This window comes from Cydia amplana, chromosome 26 (assembly GCF_948474715.1).
Source record: "Cydia amplana chromosome 26, ilCydAmpl1.1, whole genome shotgun sequence".
Taxonomy (NCBI): Eukaryota; Metazoa; Arthropoda; class Insecta; order Lepidoptera; family Tortricidae; genus Cydia; species Cydia amplana.
Genome location: NC_086094.1, coordinates 8877547 through 8895890, shown reverse-complemented (window position 1 = coordinate 8895890; position 18344 = coordinate 8877547). Strand labels below are relative to the sequence as shown.

At 42.6% G+C, this 18344-nt stretch overlaps 1 protein-coding gene across 1 annotated transcript; it reads left to right on the top strand.

Annotated features, from left to right (window-relative positions):
• The first annotated feature begins 10237 nt into the window (after nucleotides 1-10237).
• Nucleotides 10238-17222, top strand: LOC134660217 (myoneurin-like). The gene is made up of 5 exons (XM_063515943.1): nucleotides 10238-10324; nucleotides 10830-10948; nucleotides 11583-11664; nucleotides 13911-14051; nucleotides 16950-17222. The coding sequence occupies exons 1-5, from the start codon at nucleotides 10241-10243 to the stop codon at nucleotides 17220-17222; spliced, it is 699 nt and encodes a 232-aa protein (XP_063372013.1). The 5' UTR covers nucleotides 10238-10240.
• The last annotated feature ends 1122 nt before the right edge of the window (nucleotides 17223-18344 follow it).

Below are 18344 nucleotides of genomic sequence, written 5' to 3'. Positions count from 1 at the left end.
TTCGGGGGCGAAATATCGATCTAGCTAGGTCTAATCTCTTGGAAAACGCAAATTTTTGAGTATTTATATGTTTTCCGATTCCGAGCAAGGCTCGGTCTCCCAGATATATTTTTTAGCTAAAAAATATTCCATATATATTTATATGTATGTCGAAAAAGGAAAAAGAGGGGCGGGACGGGAGGTATGCTACCAACGCATGAAATAAACATTCGGACTCGTTAACCATACTAGTGCCTACTATATTTCAGTACTAAATAATCAAAACAACCAATCACTATTTGGATCCAAAAGGATTTGATTTAAAATAAAAAGATCACATGAAATCGGTCAAATCTTTATTTAAGTCAAACTAAACCGGTTTCACCCCTACAACTCTGACCCGAGAAGATTTAAAAGGGTATCCCAATATGGGATCGGCAACAAACTAGGCGGGACACAACACATAGTTTCTTTATTTTACAAAAGTAAGCTTCTAATGGCACATAAGAAATCAAAATAACACTTGGAATAAAACACTTAGCTAAACGGTTAAAGAACGTGAGAATCTATAAGCTTTCAGAATAATCCTTCAGGTATAAGCCTTCAGGAACGTGGCGAATTAGGCACGAGCTTGGCTAACGTCCGATCTCTAGCGCGGTCCGATCAAGAAGGAGGAAGAAACTCCCAGCGGCGGAGCCAACCGCTCCCGCCTCCAAATCAAGTTGGCAAACATGCCTGACCAGTCTACCAACATAACGATAAAAATGCCAACTCGTGCCTACGTTCACTCAAGATACACCTCTAGACGTTCCAAAGTCATCTTAGTTCAACAATACGCCAATAGATGGTGACGTTACTCACTACGCAACTTTATTATTCCGTTACAAGTAAATAATACGTAGTCAAACATTGCTAATCGACTTTATACAGGCGTCTAACTATGAACTGTAACGCTTCAATACGTCCTTCTGGTGTCTCGCTCCGACATGTATTTTTATAGCCTGACCAGTAATATATGATAATTGTCAAGAGGGCGCTGTTATTCTCATGTATAGGGTGACAACCCAGTGTCGTATGAAAAAATTAGTTCCAGTGAAATTCCGCAACATGGCGCACCCTCAATAGATCCTGGTTCACCTATACAAAAGGGCGCCTTTAAAAAATATTTTAATTCCAGCCCAACCCTCTTGCACTGGAGATGGCCACGAGTATCAAACCGGAGCCGCCCGCGACACCGGAGCAGCCCTATCTCGAGGTTGAGTTTAATCTTGAGCTTCAACCCAAACATGAGATGTCTGACCTCGAACCTGAACCAGAGTTGAAAGCAGAGTATGTTGAATTTGACTCTGAATCTGAATTTGATGACGCCTCCTTGAGCCGCTCCGAGCGGTGCGACTCAAAGACAACACCGGCACGTGTCGGAGTCAGACACAAGGGACAGGCCGGAGTACAGAACGTTGCGTTTCACGCACAAACCAGGAGCACCTTGCAAACCAATAAAGTTAATAAGGTGAGTATTTTTTTAAATGTGTTTTTACAAAACCTTATTTAATTATAATGTAATTAATAAATAATATCTGGGTGACCCTTGGAGGATATAATCAAACGGAGACGCCATGTCTGTAATTTTCTGTACAAAACAGTCTGCCGATTTTTGCGGGGGAGGGGAACGTCAAATGTATGCGTAACGTAAAAATAGCCATGTCAGATAAACGTCAGTCCATACATTGTGTATGACCGTTGGCCGCCTATTTTCGACAGAGGGGAAAGCCTGTTAATGGCTACTCCGTTTAGTTGTATCCTCCAAGGGGTGACCGAGCTTCGCTCGGAAAACATAAAAAATCTCGAAAATGCGCGTTTTCCCAGAGATAAGACCTAGCTAGATCGATTTTTCGCCCCCAAAAACCCCCATATAGCAAATTTCATCGAAATCGTTAGAGCCGTTTCCGAGATCCCCGAAATATATATATAATATATATAAACAAGAATTGTACGTTTAAAGGTATTAGATAGATTAGAATACAGTCTTGATACCAAAATATCATTCTTTTATTATTTTCCAGTCGATTGAAAATAAAAATAAGCCTGCAATTGTAAAACAAGTACACAGACCACCAAAGGTACCTAAAGCAGCAAAAGTAGGTATAATAGCTAGATCCTACGCTACCAGACAAGCTAAAGCAGCTTCCAAAGCTAGCGCACACGCAGCTGAAGAAGTCAACGTAGCTTCAGAAGAAGCACACGCAGCAACACAAGTAAACATAGCTTCAGAGCCTTCAGAAGCTAGTGATGATGAAGAAGTAGATGCAGCTTGTACAACTGAAGACGCTGACGCTACAAACATGACTACAGAAGCAAACGCAGCATCTGAAAAGGAAAAGAAAAGGTGACTATAGCATTCAATTGTATGTTCATAAGTTTAAAAGTGTACTTTTGATTAAAATTTCGCTGGTACAATCCCTTGAGAATATCACTAGCTATTATATCATACTAAAATTATACTGCTACTAGCGAGCTTCGCACGGGTTACACAAAACCTTAACAAATTATTTATTTATTTATTTTTACAAGGAATTCCAACAGCTAGAATATAAAATGTTTGTTTAACTTTTTAAATAGCATTTTACAGAGCTAGAGCCAATTATATGAACTCGCAAATAGACTCCTATTGTACACCTAAACCCTCTTCAAGAATCACTCTATTGATAGGTGAAAACCTCATGAAAATCCGATCGGTAGTTTGAGTTTATCGCGAACATACAGACATACGCGGCGGGGGACTTTGTTTTATAAGGTGTACCTACAGATGAGCATTTCTCAAAAAAATTGTACAATTTTTTTTAAGAATTGCTCAGATATATGGAATGCAGAGTAACGGCCTAACGATATATTGACAATTAGACATGTTTTCGCGATTTTTTTTATTTTTAACCTTTCAAGGTTTTGCTACTAGTCTGCCCTCGCATATATAATCTTGTTTCCGTATTAACTTTTTCACCGCATTTGTCCTTCATTATAACGTCTAAATATTCAAAATAAAAACTACAATTTGGCGGGAGCGGCCTCTTAAAGATTGATTCCTTTTTTCAGAGGGAGTAGGAAGCCGCAGCGCATGCAGTGCGGCCTCTGCGATAAACTGCTGTGCCACAAGCGGAGCCTTCGGCAACACTTCTATCTGTGAGTCAAACAAGTCTGTAGTAGGAAGCCGCAGCGCATGCAGTGCGGCCTCTGCGATAAACTGCTGTGCCACAAGCGGAGCCTTCGGCAACACTTCTATCTGTGAGTCAAACAAGTCTGTAGTAGGAAGCCGCAGCGCATGCAGTGCGGCCTCTGCGATAAACTGCTGTGCCACAAGCGGAGCCTTCGGCAACACTTCTATCTGTGAGTCAAACAAGTCTGTAGTAGGAAGCCGCAGCGCATGCAGTGCGGCCTCTGCGATAAACTGCTGTGCCACAAGCGGAGCCTTCGGCAACACTTCTATCTGTGAGTCAAACAAGTCTGTAGTAGGAAGCCGCAGCGCATGCAGTGCGGCCTCTGCGATAAACTGCTGTGCCACAAGCGGAGCCTTCGGCAACACTTCTATCTGTGAGTCAAACAAGTCTGTAGTAGGAAGCCGCAGCGCATGCAGTGCGGCCTCTGCGATAAACTGCTGTGCCACAAGCGGAGCCTTCGGCAACACTTCTATCTGTGAGTCAAACAAGTCTGTAGTAGGAAGCCGCAGCGCATGCAGTGCGGCCTCTGCGATAAACTGCTGTGCCACAAGCGGAGCCTTCGGCAACACTTCTATCTGTGAGTCAAACAAGTCTGTAGTAGGAAGCCGCAGCGCATGCAGTGCGGCCTCTGCGATAAACTGCTGTGCCACAAGCGGAGCCTTCGGCAACACTTCTATCTGTGAGTCAAACAAGTCTGTAGTAGGAAGCCGCAGCGCATGCAGTGCGGCCTCTGCGATAAACTGCTGTGCCACAAGCGGAGCCTTCGGCAACACTTCTATCTGTGAGTCAAACAAGTCTGTAGTAGGAAGCCGCAGCGCATGCAGTGCGGCCTCTGCGATAAACTGCTGTGCCACAAGCGGAGCCTTCGGCAACACTTCTATCTGTGAGTCAAACAAGTCTGTAGTAGGAAGCCGCAGCGCATGCAGTGCGGCCTCTGCGATAAACTGCTGTGCCACAAGCGGAGCCTTCGGCAACACTTCTATCTGTGAGTCAAACAAGTCTGTAGTAGGAAGCCGCAGCGCATGCAGTGCGGCCTCTGCGATAAACTGCTGTGCCACAAGCGGAGCCTTCGGCAACACTTCTATCTGTGAGTCAAACAAGTCTGTAGTAGGAAGCCGCAGCGCATGCAGTGCGGCCTCTGCGATAAACTGCTGTGCCACAAGCGGAGCCTTCGGCAACACTTCTATCTGTGAGTCAAACAAGTCTGTAGTAGGAAGCCGCAGCGCATGCAGTGCGGCCTCTGCGATAAACTGCTGTGCCACAAGCGGAGCCTTCGGCAACACTTCTATCTGTGAGTCAAACAAGTCTGTAGTAGGAAGCCGCAGCGCATGCAGTGCGGCCTCTGCGATAAACTGCTGTGCCACAAGCGGAGCCTTCGGCAACACTTCTATCTGTGAGTCAAACAAGTCTGTAGTAGGAAGCCGCAGCGCATGCAGTGCGGCCTCTGCGATAAACTGCTGTGCCACAAGCGGAGCCTTCGGCAACACTTCTATCTGTGAGTCAAACAAGTCTGTAGTAGGAAGCCGCAGCGCATGCAGTGCGGCCTCTGCGATAAACTGCTGTGCCACAAGCGGAGCCTTCGGCAACACTTCTATCTGTGAGTCAAACAAGTCTGTAGTAGGAAGCCGCAGCGCATGCAGTGCGGCCTCTGCGATAAACTGCTGTGCCACAAGCGGAGCCTTCGGCAACACTTCTATCTGTGAGTCAAACAAGTCTGTAGTAGGAAGCCGCAGCGCATGCAGTGCGGCCTCTGCGATAAACTGCTGTGCCACAAGCGGAGCCTTCGGCAACACTTCTATCTGTGAGTCAAACAAGTCTGTAGTAGGAAGCCGCAGCGCATGCAGTGCGGCCTCTGCGATAAACTGCTGTGCCACAAGCGGAGCCTTCGGCAACACTTCTATCTGTGAGTCAAACAAGTCTGTAGTAGGAAGCCGCAGCGCATGCAGTGCGGCCTCTGCGATAAACTGCTGTGCCACAAGCGGAGCCTTCGGCAACACTTCTATCTGTGAGTCAAACAAGTCTGTAGTAGGAAGCCGCAGCGCATGCAGTGCGGCCTCTGCGATAAACTGCTGTGCCACAAGCGGAGCCTTCGGCAACACTTCTATCTGTGAGTCAAACAAGTCTGTAGTAGGAAGCCGCAGCGCATGCAGTGCGGCCTCTGCGATAAACTGCTGTGCCACAAGCGGAGCCTTCGGCAACACTTCTATCTGTGAGTCAAACAAGTCTGTAGTAGGAAGCCGCAGCGCATGCAGTGCGGCCTCTGCGATAAACTGCTGTGCCACAAGCGGAGCCTTCGGCAACACTTCTATCTGTGAGTCAAACAAGTCTGTAGTAGGAAGCCGCAGCGCATGCAGTGCGGCCTCTGCGATAAACTGCTGTGCCACAAGCGGAGCCTTCGGCAACACTTCTATCTGTGAGTCAAACAAGTCTGTAGTAGGAAGCCGCAGCGCATGCAGTGCGGCCTCTGCGATAAACTGCTGTGCCACAAGCGGAGCCTTCGGCAACACTTCTATCTGTGAGTCAAACAAGTCTGTAGTAGGAAGCCGCAGCGCATGCAGTGCGGCCTCTGCGATAAACTGCTGTGCCACAAGCGGAGCCTTCGGCAACACTTCTATCTGTGAGTCAAACAAGTCTGTAGTAGGAAGCCGCAGCGCATGCAGTGCGGCCTCTGCGATAAACTGCTGTGCCACAAGCGGAGCCTTCGGCAACACTTCTATCTGTGAGTCAAACAAGTCTGTAGTAGGAAGCCGCAGCGCATGCAGTGCGGCCTCTGCGATAAACTGCTGTGCCACAAGCGGAGCCTTCGGCAACACTTCTATCTGTGAGTCAAACAAGTCTGTAGTAGGAAGCCGCAGCGCATGCAGTGCGGCCTCTGCGATAAACTGCTGTGCCACAAGCGGAGCCTTCGGCAACACTTCTATCTGTGAGTCAAACAAGTCTGTAGTAGGAAGCCGCAGCGCATGCAGTGCGGCCTCTGCGATAAACTGCTGTGCCACAAGCGGAGCCTTCGGCAACACTTCTATCTGTGAGTCAAACAAGTCTGTAGTAGGAAGCCGCAGCGCATGCAGTGCGGCCTCTGCGATAAACTGCTGTGCCACAAGCGGAGCCTTCGGCAACACTTCTATCTGTGAGTCAAACAAGTCTGTAGTAGGAAGCCGCAGCGCATGCAGTGCGGCCTCTGCGATAAACTGCTGTGCCACAAGCGGAGCCTTCGGCAACACTTCTATCTGTGAGTCAAACAAGTCTGTAGTAGGAAGCCGCAGCGCATGCAGTGCGGCCTCTGCGATAAACTGCTGTGCCACAAGCGGAGCCTTCGGCAACACTTCTATCTGTGAGTCAAACAAGTCTGTAAGGCGCGTTACCATGGCCCGGGGTTTCCGGGGCAAAACGTACCAGTCTTATTAGCCCAAGAGCCCGTGACCGCCAGACTCACGTCATAGTACAGTCGCCATCAGATATATCGGAGCGGCAAAAGCGTTCACAAATATCTGAACACGCCCCTATTGTCAGGGCGTTAGAGTGCGTGTTCAGATATTGTGAACACCTTGGCCGCTCATATCTGATGGCGACTGTATAAAAACTGTTTTTTTTTAAATGTCCACTTAACAGGCAAGAACGATCCCCGACTAACAATAAGTATAAAAAACTTGGGTCGCGGTTAAAATAACGGTTTTGGATCGATCACCATCTTCCTCGCGTTGTATCGGTTTTTTGCCACGGCTCATGGGAACCTGGGGTCCGCTCGGCAACTAATCCCAAGAATTGGCGTAGGCACTAGTTTTTACGAAAGCGACTGCCATCTGACCTTCAAACTCGCACGAATTTTTCCTTTACCGAAAAGCGACTGGTAAATATGAAATGATATTTCGTACACAAGTTTCGGAAAACTCATTGTTACGAGCCGGGGTTTGAATTAGTTTGAACCCGCGACCTCCGTATTGAAAGTCGCACGCTCTTACCGCTAAGCCACCAGCACCAGCGGGTTTGGATCGATATTAACAGCATTGCTTGCTAGCATACTTGCATTGTGACTATGTAATTATGTATGTTTGTACGGGTCAAATCTTACAACTTTCATTTGACCCACTTCCCGGTTTCCGATGAAGCTGAAATTTTGCATACGTGTGTAAGTTGGGTGACTAAGTTGGAAAACAAGTAAACGGATTTTTAGTAAACAAAACATAGATAAATTTAAAGAACACTTGAAAAAAGATAAATTGGCTAGAGCTGTTAAAAAGTTGCGACGACGTTAATTATAATTATAATATGTTCATAAACAAACTTAAACACATTCTTGATATTAGCATTCCGGTGCAACAATTAAAATTATATACAAAAAAGAAAAAATGGTTATCGAAAGGTATAAGGGTTTCCTGCAAAAATAAAAGACTGTTACGATTGTTGACATCTCAATGCAATCATCCAGTCATCATAAAGCATTACAAACAATATGAAAAAACACTAAAAAACGCTATAATAAAATCTAAAAAGCTCCAATACATTAAAGAAATGCAAAACTCTGATAATATAACTAAATCAATGTGGAAGATCATAAAAGAACGCACAAATAAATCCGCAAACAAACCGGTACGTAACTTACAAATTAAAATCCACAATAATCTTACGTCTTGTCCTAAACAGATAGCGAATGCATTCAATGAGTTTTTTGCAGCGGTGGGGCGCATAGAACCGCCGGCCCCCGCACCGCCCGGCCGACCGGTCATGGAATCTCCCGTAAACAGTTTCTACCTTCGACCAGTAGATATAAATGAAGTTCGATCTATTTTAAAAAATCTAAAAGTAAACACAGCTGTGGAATAGACGAAATACCTCCTATATTGCTAAAACAATGCGCTGATGAACTCGCGATTCCATTTTGTCTCCTTATAAATCAGTCTTTTTCACTTGGAGTATTCCCAGATCTCTTAAAAACGGCCAAAATTAAACCAATTCATAAAAAAGGTAGCACTGCAGAATTTAATAACTACAGACCAATCGCGCTATTACCCTCATCGTCAAAAATATTCGAAACCGCTATGAGTAAACGATTATATGATTACTGCGAAAAAAACTTAATCTTTAATGATAGTCAAAACGGTTTTAGAAAAAATCGTTCAACAGTTTTAGCTATGTACAAGTTTATGCAGCATGCTATTGACGTTATAAATAATAAACGATACGCGATCGGAATTCTGCTCGATATGACGAAAGCGTACGACCGTGTCCAGTATAATATCCTATTACAGAAACTATATGGGATAGGTGTTAGAGGTATTCCGCATAATTGGTTCAGATCGTACCTTGAAAATCGTCAGCAATGCATAGAAATACAAAACTACGATGAAAATAATGGCGAAATAAATTACACCCATTCGGATTTAAAATATATAAAACATTCCATACCTCAAGGAAGCTCAATAGGATGTCTACTTTTTTTAATATACATCAACGACCTTCCAAAAACTATACAGCAGACGTGTACTTTATTTGCCGACGATATCTCCATCCTCACATCGTGTACAGACGACCATAACATAACACAAGACTTAACCACTTTATTAACAAACGTAGTTGACTGGTTATCGGACCACAACTTAGAAGTAAATTTCACAAAAACAAAAATCTTACAGTTTAGGCCTTATCAAAAACCCCCCCTTAATATTGATTTCACCTTCAATAATATACAATTAGAATGTGTAGATACAGTTCCTCTTCTAGGGTTCGAAGTTGACTGCAATGTTAATTGGAAAGCGCATGTAGCAAAAATAAAAACGAAATTGTCCCAGTTCACGTATGCCTTACGCGAATTAAAAAAAGCATGCGACCTCAACACCGCCTTAACAGCTTACTACTCCTATGCCCATGCTTGGCTTACCTATGGTGTAATTCTATGGGGGAATAGCACAGACGTGGAAAGCCTATTTATATTACAAAAAAAATGTGTACGAATTTTGGCAAACATAAATATACCGGAAAGTACTAAGACACACTTCATCGATCTAAAAATCGATCCACCACCACCTTAACACCAATATACATTTTGGAAACCTGTAAGTTTGTAAAGAAATACCCTCAATTTTATACCAAACATTCAGATATACCCCGACGTTACGCCAGCAGGTTTCAAAATAAGCTGGTGCAGGTAATACCCTCAAAACTAAAACTACATTCAAAAAGTCCAAACTCAATGGCAATAAAAATATTTAATAAAATTAGTAACGAAATAAATAACACTAAGTCCGACAATGAATTTTTTAAAAAACTAAAAGATCACTGTACAATGCAAGCATCGCACATTTCTCGCGTCAGCATTAAATACAATGACTTTATAATAATTGCTGTATTTGCGATTACGCCATACATCGATTTATGAATTAGTTTACGTTTATACGTGCTCCTAGCTAGTACTTACTTATATACCTTGGTTATCAATAAATACATATACCGAAATCAGTGTTTCCATCAAGATTGCAATCAACCATCAAGAATCATATCAACTCAGATGTACGACCCGTACAATCACCTCATTAAAAAAGCTTATTATACATTAAATGAATTTTTTCACGACCAATAATTGCAATTAAAAAAGTACCCCTATACAATAAATAACATTTAAGTATAAATAAATAACATCTTGTACAAAAAACTCGATCTCCTCTTGAATAAACTGTTTGCTGTGCCCTACAGGGTGTCATGTTGTACACGATTCTATGCAATAGGTTAAGATACAATGTGATATGCAATAAAGATTATGAGTATGAGTATGAGTACTATGCAATATTATGGTACGATGGAGCTGATCTGATGATGGCAATTGAGACAGGAGGTGGCCATAGGAACTCTGTGATAAAACAACAAACAACGCAACCTAATTGTGTTCGGGGATTTTAGAAGTGTCCCGATGAGAATTAGTTGTCTGTGGAAAAAAGTACAGGCAGCGATAAAAGCTTGTACCAAATGAAATTTTTGCCAAAAACTTATTAAAAAATATTAAACTATAGGTACTTAGTATACTATCTCTGTTGTAATATTGTAGAATACATGCGGAGATGAATCCGGTCAAGTGCGAGTTGTGCAAGAAGCAGTTCCGCAACGCCGGCGTGCTCCGGTACCACCACTGTCCGAATAAAAAGGTATATACACCGTGAGCACGAGTAACCCAACGATTTTTCACCACACCAGCTCGGAAAGGCTTACTTTGCATTTCAAAAACGGATTTCAAACGGAAACAGTAATTCACATGTGAGGCAAAGTAATCAAATGCAAATTTTGAGTTGTTTTCTTATGTTTGCTGGTAGAATTGACTTTTAAAAATTTTAAATGATGATTTTGGATGATACATATTTAATAACATTCATTTAGATTTGATTTGGTCTGATTTTGTTTGATATCTTACAGTTATTATTTTTAGAAATGAAAATTTTTGTGTTTCACTCGGGGCCAAATTTACCCTCGTCCTTTTAAACCCTTGCAACGTTCAAAATTAAATTTTTCGAACCACGGGCTATGCTCGTGGTAAAATTTTGAAATCTTTCGCTTGCTCGGGTATCAATAAGTATTAGCCCGAGCGGTTAAACAACAACTTAGCCCCCTTGTATCGTAAACGACTATAACCGTTGCCCCTAGCTGCTGTTACAGGCCGCCCCCAAGCCCGCGCCGCCGCAGTACTGCCAGGAGTGCGAGCTGCACTTCTCCAACCACGCGCAGTACAAGGCGCATCTCCAGACCCTCAAGCACACGCCCAGGGACCTCTACAAGTATTTAGCACCAATTCTATTTCATTATTATAACTAGCGACCCGCCCCGGCTTCCCGTGCGAAGTTAACAAATTATACACAAACCTTCCTCAAGAATCAGTCTATTGATAGGTGAAAACCGCGTGAAAATCAGCTCAGTACTTTTTGAGTTTATCGCGAACATACAAACACACAAACAGACAGTCGCAGCGGGGGACTTTGTTTTATAAGGTGTTGGTGTAGTGACAATTTTTAGCAACGGAAACTACCAGACATAGATATAGACCGAGACAAATCTGCAACGATATTGACAGCACACGCAGTGCAAGTGTTATTTTAAACGTCAAACTTCTATGAAATTATGGCGTATAAATAACACTTGCACTGCGTGTGCTATCAATATCGTTGCATACTGTGATTTGGACATTAAAGATATTGAATTGAATTGAATACTTATCTTGGTCTAACTCTAGGTATGTTATTGATCGGAGCGTTAGCTAATAAGGTCTCCGTTTCTGCTCGGGCAAAAATGCTTTGGTATGTCCGGAGGTTCTCTACAGGTCGCAATTCTCAACCGATTCTCGTGAAATGTTGTGAGCAGGTTCGATGATTAAATAGATATTTTTTTAGATTCACTTTTTTGCAATAATTTCAGATTCCAGTGTGAAGTGTGCAAGAAGAGGTTCCGCACTAAGCACTGGATGCGCGACCACGTCGACTGGATACACCACGGCCTGGTAACTAAACAACAGCTATACAGTGTGGAAAGATAAGTCGGGCCCTGGAAGGAAACTACCTTAAATCCTTAAGCTGGCTCATTTTACTTAAAGGAGACATTCCTTTATTTTTAAAAAGAAACAAAACTGCATTCAAAGATTTTCTAAAACTCGCTTGCCTCGCCCGGGACTCGAACCGACTAAAAATTCCAAAAAATTAAATTTCGCAATTTTATTCTACTAGCCGATACAGTTAATGTTAATGATAACATTTCTCCAAGAAACATTAGGTCTTAAACTCGTCTGTCGTACAAAATATCCATAAAATGTAATATTTAGTACTCAAAATTTTTTTTAGACAAGCCAAATTGAAGAAAAAAAGAAAAATACTTTGAATGCAGTTTTGTTTCTCAAAAAATAAAGGAATGTCTCCATTAAGTAAAATGAGCCAGCTTAAGGATTTAAGGTAGTTTCCCTCCAGGGCCCGACTTATCTTTCCACACTGTATATCTCAGCGTTTAAATAATTTTAATGATGAAAAGAACCACTGAAAGTGGGACGGGTGCACGTTGTATAGGTCATACTGAGCAACTTTTACTATGGGCCCAACCACGAAATCGCGAAAAAAAATTTGACTCTCCCATACATTTTGGCTGGCCGATGCGATGTTGATATCTTGTGTGGGAGTGTCAATTTTCTTATCGCAATTTTGTGGTCGGTCCCATAGTAAAAGTTGCTCAGTATGATCTACACAACGAGTACCCACCCCACTTTCAGTGGCTGATGTAACACGTTGTATACTGAGCATTTAGAGCATTTAATAACCGGAGTCGCTCGTATGGACTGACGTTTATCTGACGTGCCCCTCCCCCTCAAAATCGGCAGACCGTTTTGTACAGAAAATGAGAGATAAGGCGTCTCCAGTTACTAAATGCTCCAAGACGGAGTTTACGGAGTTTTACAAAGACACTGTGTATAAATTCCTTATCGCGCCGAGCGGCATCACCCGAGACAAAAGTGCACACTCACCGCACTCACTTAGCCTACGAATTCAATTTCAATAAATGAAAAATTTTGAAAGGCTTCATCTCGGAAACTATTCAATTTACAGAGATAATTTTAGGGTCGTATCGTAGCAAATTTAGTCTTCTTTAAAAACGCCCCGAAAACATAATATCAAAAACTGGTCTTTTAGGGTTATAATCGCCCAAATCTAAAAGAAAACCGAAATTTTGGCGGTCAATTCGACAAATAGGGATGATGACACATGTTGAATTTTATAACAAAATCTAGTAAAATAGATAGCAAACGAGCAATTTATCACAATAATGTGGATATTAAAATAAAATACTAAAACATTACAAAAATACAGGACCTTAAAGTTTCAAAATTAAAGTTTTTTTTAACTTCCAAAAACAATAAAAGTAAGGGTACCATTCGATTCCTTACATTTCATGCAATAAAATATTGTACAGCAACTATATACATAAACGCAATATTTCACCGACAAAATCGCAATTTTCTCGTTTTGTCCATACTACAAGATGGGCGATGACGTCACGGCCCCTGGCCGTTTTGTATAGGGCGTTTCGCGAGTGAAGTGCGACTGTCGGCCTTTGACTACAATTTCTGACTTTTGTGTTACTTTAATGCAACGGGTCCCATATAGACATTTGATCCTAAAAACAAACCCGATCGATTGATACCATAAAAAAAAATTAGTCATGTAGCCTATTCCAATTTTTTTAACATGCAGAGCGATATTCCAAATTTTATATTAAAGGAAGAAAATGGAAAAATTACGCTTCCGGCAGGACTTGAACCCGCAACCTCCGCAATCCGTGCGTTAGCTCTGCCAATTGAGCTACGGAAGCCTACCAGAATCTTGCGAATTTTTCCATTCCTTCCCCCATGCATACACGCCTTTGGGGTGGCGTATAGCGACATCTACCGAGAGACGATTACATCTTTTTAACGGCACCGGAGTCTCAAGTTGCATTGAGAATTCACCAGTAACAATGTGCTAACCCGTACTAAATCAATTTTTTTAAACATGCAGATTACGTCTGCGAGCGATATTCCAAATTTTATATTAAAGGAAAAAATGGAAATATTACGCTTCCGGCAGGACTCGAACCCGCAACCTCCACACGCACGGATTGCGGAGGTTGCGGGTTCAAGTCCCGCCGGAAGCGTAATTTTTCAATTTTTTCCTTTAATATAAAATTTGGATGTAGCCTATTGACTGGACTATCGGGTCGTTTCAGAAAAAGTACTCGTGCTCTTGCTGCTCGGCGTCGTTCGGGGCGTTCACGTCGCTGCGGCGCCACGCCGCGCGCAAGCACGAGCAGCGCGCCGCCGCGCCGCGCGACACGCACGTCTGCGACCTGTGCGGGAAGACCTTCAAGGTGATCATAAATAATAATACTAGTTTATGTCACTGCTACATAATGAGAGGCATTCAAATAAGAGTGTGGGTTTAAGAAACGAACGTTAGTGAGTTTCTTAAAAGGATCACACGAGTATTTTAATGCCTAATTATGTACAGTTACATACACTACTTTATCTAAACACATACTTAAAACTAAAAGATAAACTGTACGTCGAATGGCGGTGTATGAAAATTTTTTTCACGCATGTCACACATCCGTAGTTTTTTTTTAATTCCTAGACAAAAGAACGAAGTCCCTATTCTCATGTCACTCGAGATCAAATATCGTGCGGTTTATATTAAAAAAACATACTAAATTGACGTTTCGTATCGATAACTGTTTTAATATCTATGGATACTAGAATAGAGACCCACTTGAGTTTCGACTGCTGTTCCAAATTTAAACTCATAACCTTACAAAAATCTATAACGTTACCTATGTACTCGTACATTAAAGTACAAATTTTCCTACTACCACAGATAAGAAAATTCTCATAGTAAAATTGGTTGTAATAAAGCTTGTCATTTCCTACGGTTTCTTAACACATTATAGAGCACTAATGACATGTGTGTAGATAAATAAATATTATAGGACATTCTTACACAGATTGACTAAGTCCCACAGTAAGCTCAAGAAGGCTTGTGTTGTGGGTACTCAGACGACGACATATATAATATACAAATACATATATACATATAAAACACCCAAGACTCGGGAACAAATATCTGTGCTCATCACACAATAAATGCCCTTACTGGGATTCGAACCCGGGACCGCGGCTTCACAGGCAGGGTCACTACCCGCTAGGCCAGACCGGTCGTCAAAGTGATGAAGTGATGAAGTGTACGGCCCACAGACAAGACATCCTCTAGACTGAGCATAGTAACGCTACCCTCTGCCACTTATACGGTAGTTTTACTCCAGAGTCAATCCCGTGCCGTGATTGGTCCGTGTCTCGGAACGGACCGATCACGGCACGGGACTCGCTCGCCTCGTCCCCCGCACCCCAGTATTTTTGGCAGCATCGGTTTCATGAAATAATTGCTCTAAATTCCGTCTAGAGGATTCCGTGTATGGTACGACCCGAGTGGACGGTGGGGCGGGGCGCGCGGCGTGCATGTTAAGAGCCAACAGGAGCTGAGATTTAAATATTTTAGGTAAATATACCCGTCTCGCTAACGGAAGCGGCTCCTAAAACTAGTGCGATAAGGAGAAGGCGAAAAATCCTGCGTAAAAATCTCAAAAATCGAGGTTTCGTACTCGGCTGTTTCTTCCTCCAAAACTTAACCAATCGTAACCAAATTTGGAAATCTAAATGATTATGACATTATCTGTGTTGGACCGTTTTGCTTTTTTGGCTAATTGATATAAGTTTTGAATAGCGCGCCTCTCATTGCGGCATAATCAATTAGGCCATTTTGGTCATTTTTGAAGGGCTCTAGCGCCTTAAAAAACAAAAATATCAAAAAAAGCAAAACGGTCCGACACAGATATTGACAATATTAATCTGTGTCGAAAAAATCATTGCTCTAGCTTCAAAACCCACGGAGGAAACAGTCGAGTACGTTTGTATGGAGAAATGACCACTCCTGTTGGCTCTTAAACAAATGCGCACGTATAGGAGCGGCCTTATGAGCGTCCACTCGGCCCGGTTCTATTTGAAAAACCATACGCGTGCGATAGATGCCACGTCGCTCCCGACCGTGACGAACCGGTCGCGTTGCGGGCGACGCGCGTGTGCGACCTCCACGACCAGACGTTCAAGGTAGTGATGAGAAGGGTGTGGAGAAACCATACGCGTGCGACAGATGCGAGTTAACACATTTACAGCCAACAACCTGCCGGGTGAGCCTCGGATCATATGTTTGTCGATGGCAGTGTTCCGAGTCATTTCTTACTTTACAGCCCCAGGGATGTAAAACTATTATGATAAATAAAAAAAATAAACACGGCGATACTTTACCGCACTACATTTAAGGGCCATATGTACAGTAGACCCTTGTACGATACGCGTGCGAATAGATAATTCGCAAGTCGTGTCGATTTAAAACATTCGTGTCGTGTTTTAATTTACCGCCACTCGTTGATTTCCTACTTATCGCATTTGTATCGTAAATAACTAAGCTAAACCACAGTATAATAAAGAGTACTAGAGTACAGTATGGACGCTCCCTGCCTCCCGTTGAAAGTGCCGCCCACCCGCTGAGACCCGCTCTCGGTTACCTCACAGTTAGTTTGTAGCTTTCTAATAGACCCCGAAGGCTAATCCTATTGTCTATTGTTAAGAAAAACCGCTCGTGCCACGTGCCACAACCACCTGCATAAAAAATCGGTACTTCGGTTACTGAGTGCCGGCGAGTCGAACGCTACAGAACCAGTCTAAAATGTGTCATCGAGATGCGTAACAAAGGCGCGTTATCGGAGAGCGCACCTACACTGGTTTTTTGAGCGTTGGACTAGCCCGCGCTCAGGTGCCAAATAGAATAATTAGGACCCTTTTTTGCAGGTAAGTAGCACGTGCGGTTTTACTGAACAATAGACAATAGGATTAGCCTTCGGGGTCTATTAGAAAGCTACAAACTTATACCCTACAATGTCTTATCTCACTCACACAAGCATGGTACGCGTTCACCTACACGAGCTTAGGCTGTGTGCGTAAGAACGCGTTTGTTTCATACATTTGATCGCCAAGTGTCCGAGGTGTGGCTAAACGTACTAGTGCTCGAAATACTAATGCCCAATAGATGACACCCTGCTGTCACCTCTATTGACGATGACTTAAGTTTCAAGATGACATGTACTGGGACCGCGTCGAGCACCAGTACGTTTACCTCATTATTGGAAATGAAATATACGAGTGTTTTGTACTCGCAGGTGAAGACGTCCCTGGAGGAACACCTGCTGACGCACTACGGGCTGCGGCCCTTCGTGTGTAGCACCTGCCCGGCCGCCTTCTCGTACCGGGCCGCGCTCTACACGCACACGCGGCTCAAGCACCGAGGGGGGAGGAGGAAGAGGCAACAGCCAGGCGAATGGACGGACGACGGGGAAAGAGACAGCAACAAGGGACAGAAGGAACAAGAAGATGACGAGCAATCGGATGAAGATGAAACTCCTCAATACTTGGAATTAAATTTTGATGACTGATAATAATAATAAACGAATTACTGTGACCGAGGTCTTTTCTTCGTGTCTCTGATACCTCTAAAAACTAAAAACTGTTTCTTACAGATTTCACATGAATATGGTTTCTCTCCTGAATGGGACCATCCATGTAAGTATTATAGGTATTTGTTAAAAAAAAGTTTTCGCAAACTGCTTCATACAGATTCACATGAATATGGTTTTTCTCCTGAATGGATCCATCCATGTAAGTATTATAGGTATTTGTTAAAAAAATGTTTTCGCAAACTGCTTCATACAGATTTCACATGAATATGGTTTCTCTCCTGAATGGGTCCGTCCATGTAGTTATTATAGGCACAGAATATATAATAGTACTAAGTACAGAAGACTCACTCTCTAACAAAACGCGTCTGTTACGATCAGCACAGATATGGCCGCTAGGTGGCGACAGCGCCACGCGCGGCTTATGGCTTTCCCCAAAATTGGGGCGGAACGGATGTACTTTTATCTCCCTGTAGCAAAGCGACGAAATCGCGGAGTGAGCCACGCCTGTTATAGGTATTTATTAAAAAACCTTTTCCCAAACAGGTTTCCTAAAGATATCACATGAATATCTTTTCTCCCCTAAATGGATCCGTCCATATAAATATTTGACAAATACCCACATTAATATTGCAATAAAATGCCATAGTGTTAACCCACATTAATATTAAATACTTATAATAACATTTCCACTTTAAGCGTTAATTTTTTGAGTTGACAACCTTATTGCAAAATAATGTGGGTTGAGTTGACACAATTGCTTAAAATCATACTCTTAAAGAAAATGTTTTCGCATGAATATGGTTACTCCCCTAAATGGATCCTTCCATGTAGGTACTCTTATTTGTTTTTTTGTAGACATTTTTAATTTCTCATTTTATTATACCTATTAAAAATATCTTTATATTACCTTGCGAGACAGCGGAAATGTAATTTATTATCTAACCTAACTTAACCTACTTATACCTTATATATATTTAACACCTATCTCTAATCTAAGGCTATAAAAAATATTAGTCATCGAAAAAAGTGACGTCAATTTTCAGTAGGTAAGGTGTATTCGGGTATTTCCGAATGAACGAAAGTGGCGGATAATTCCGA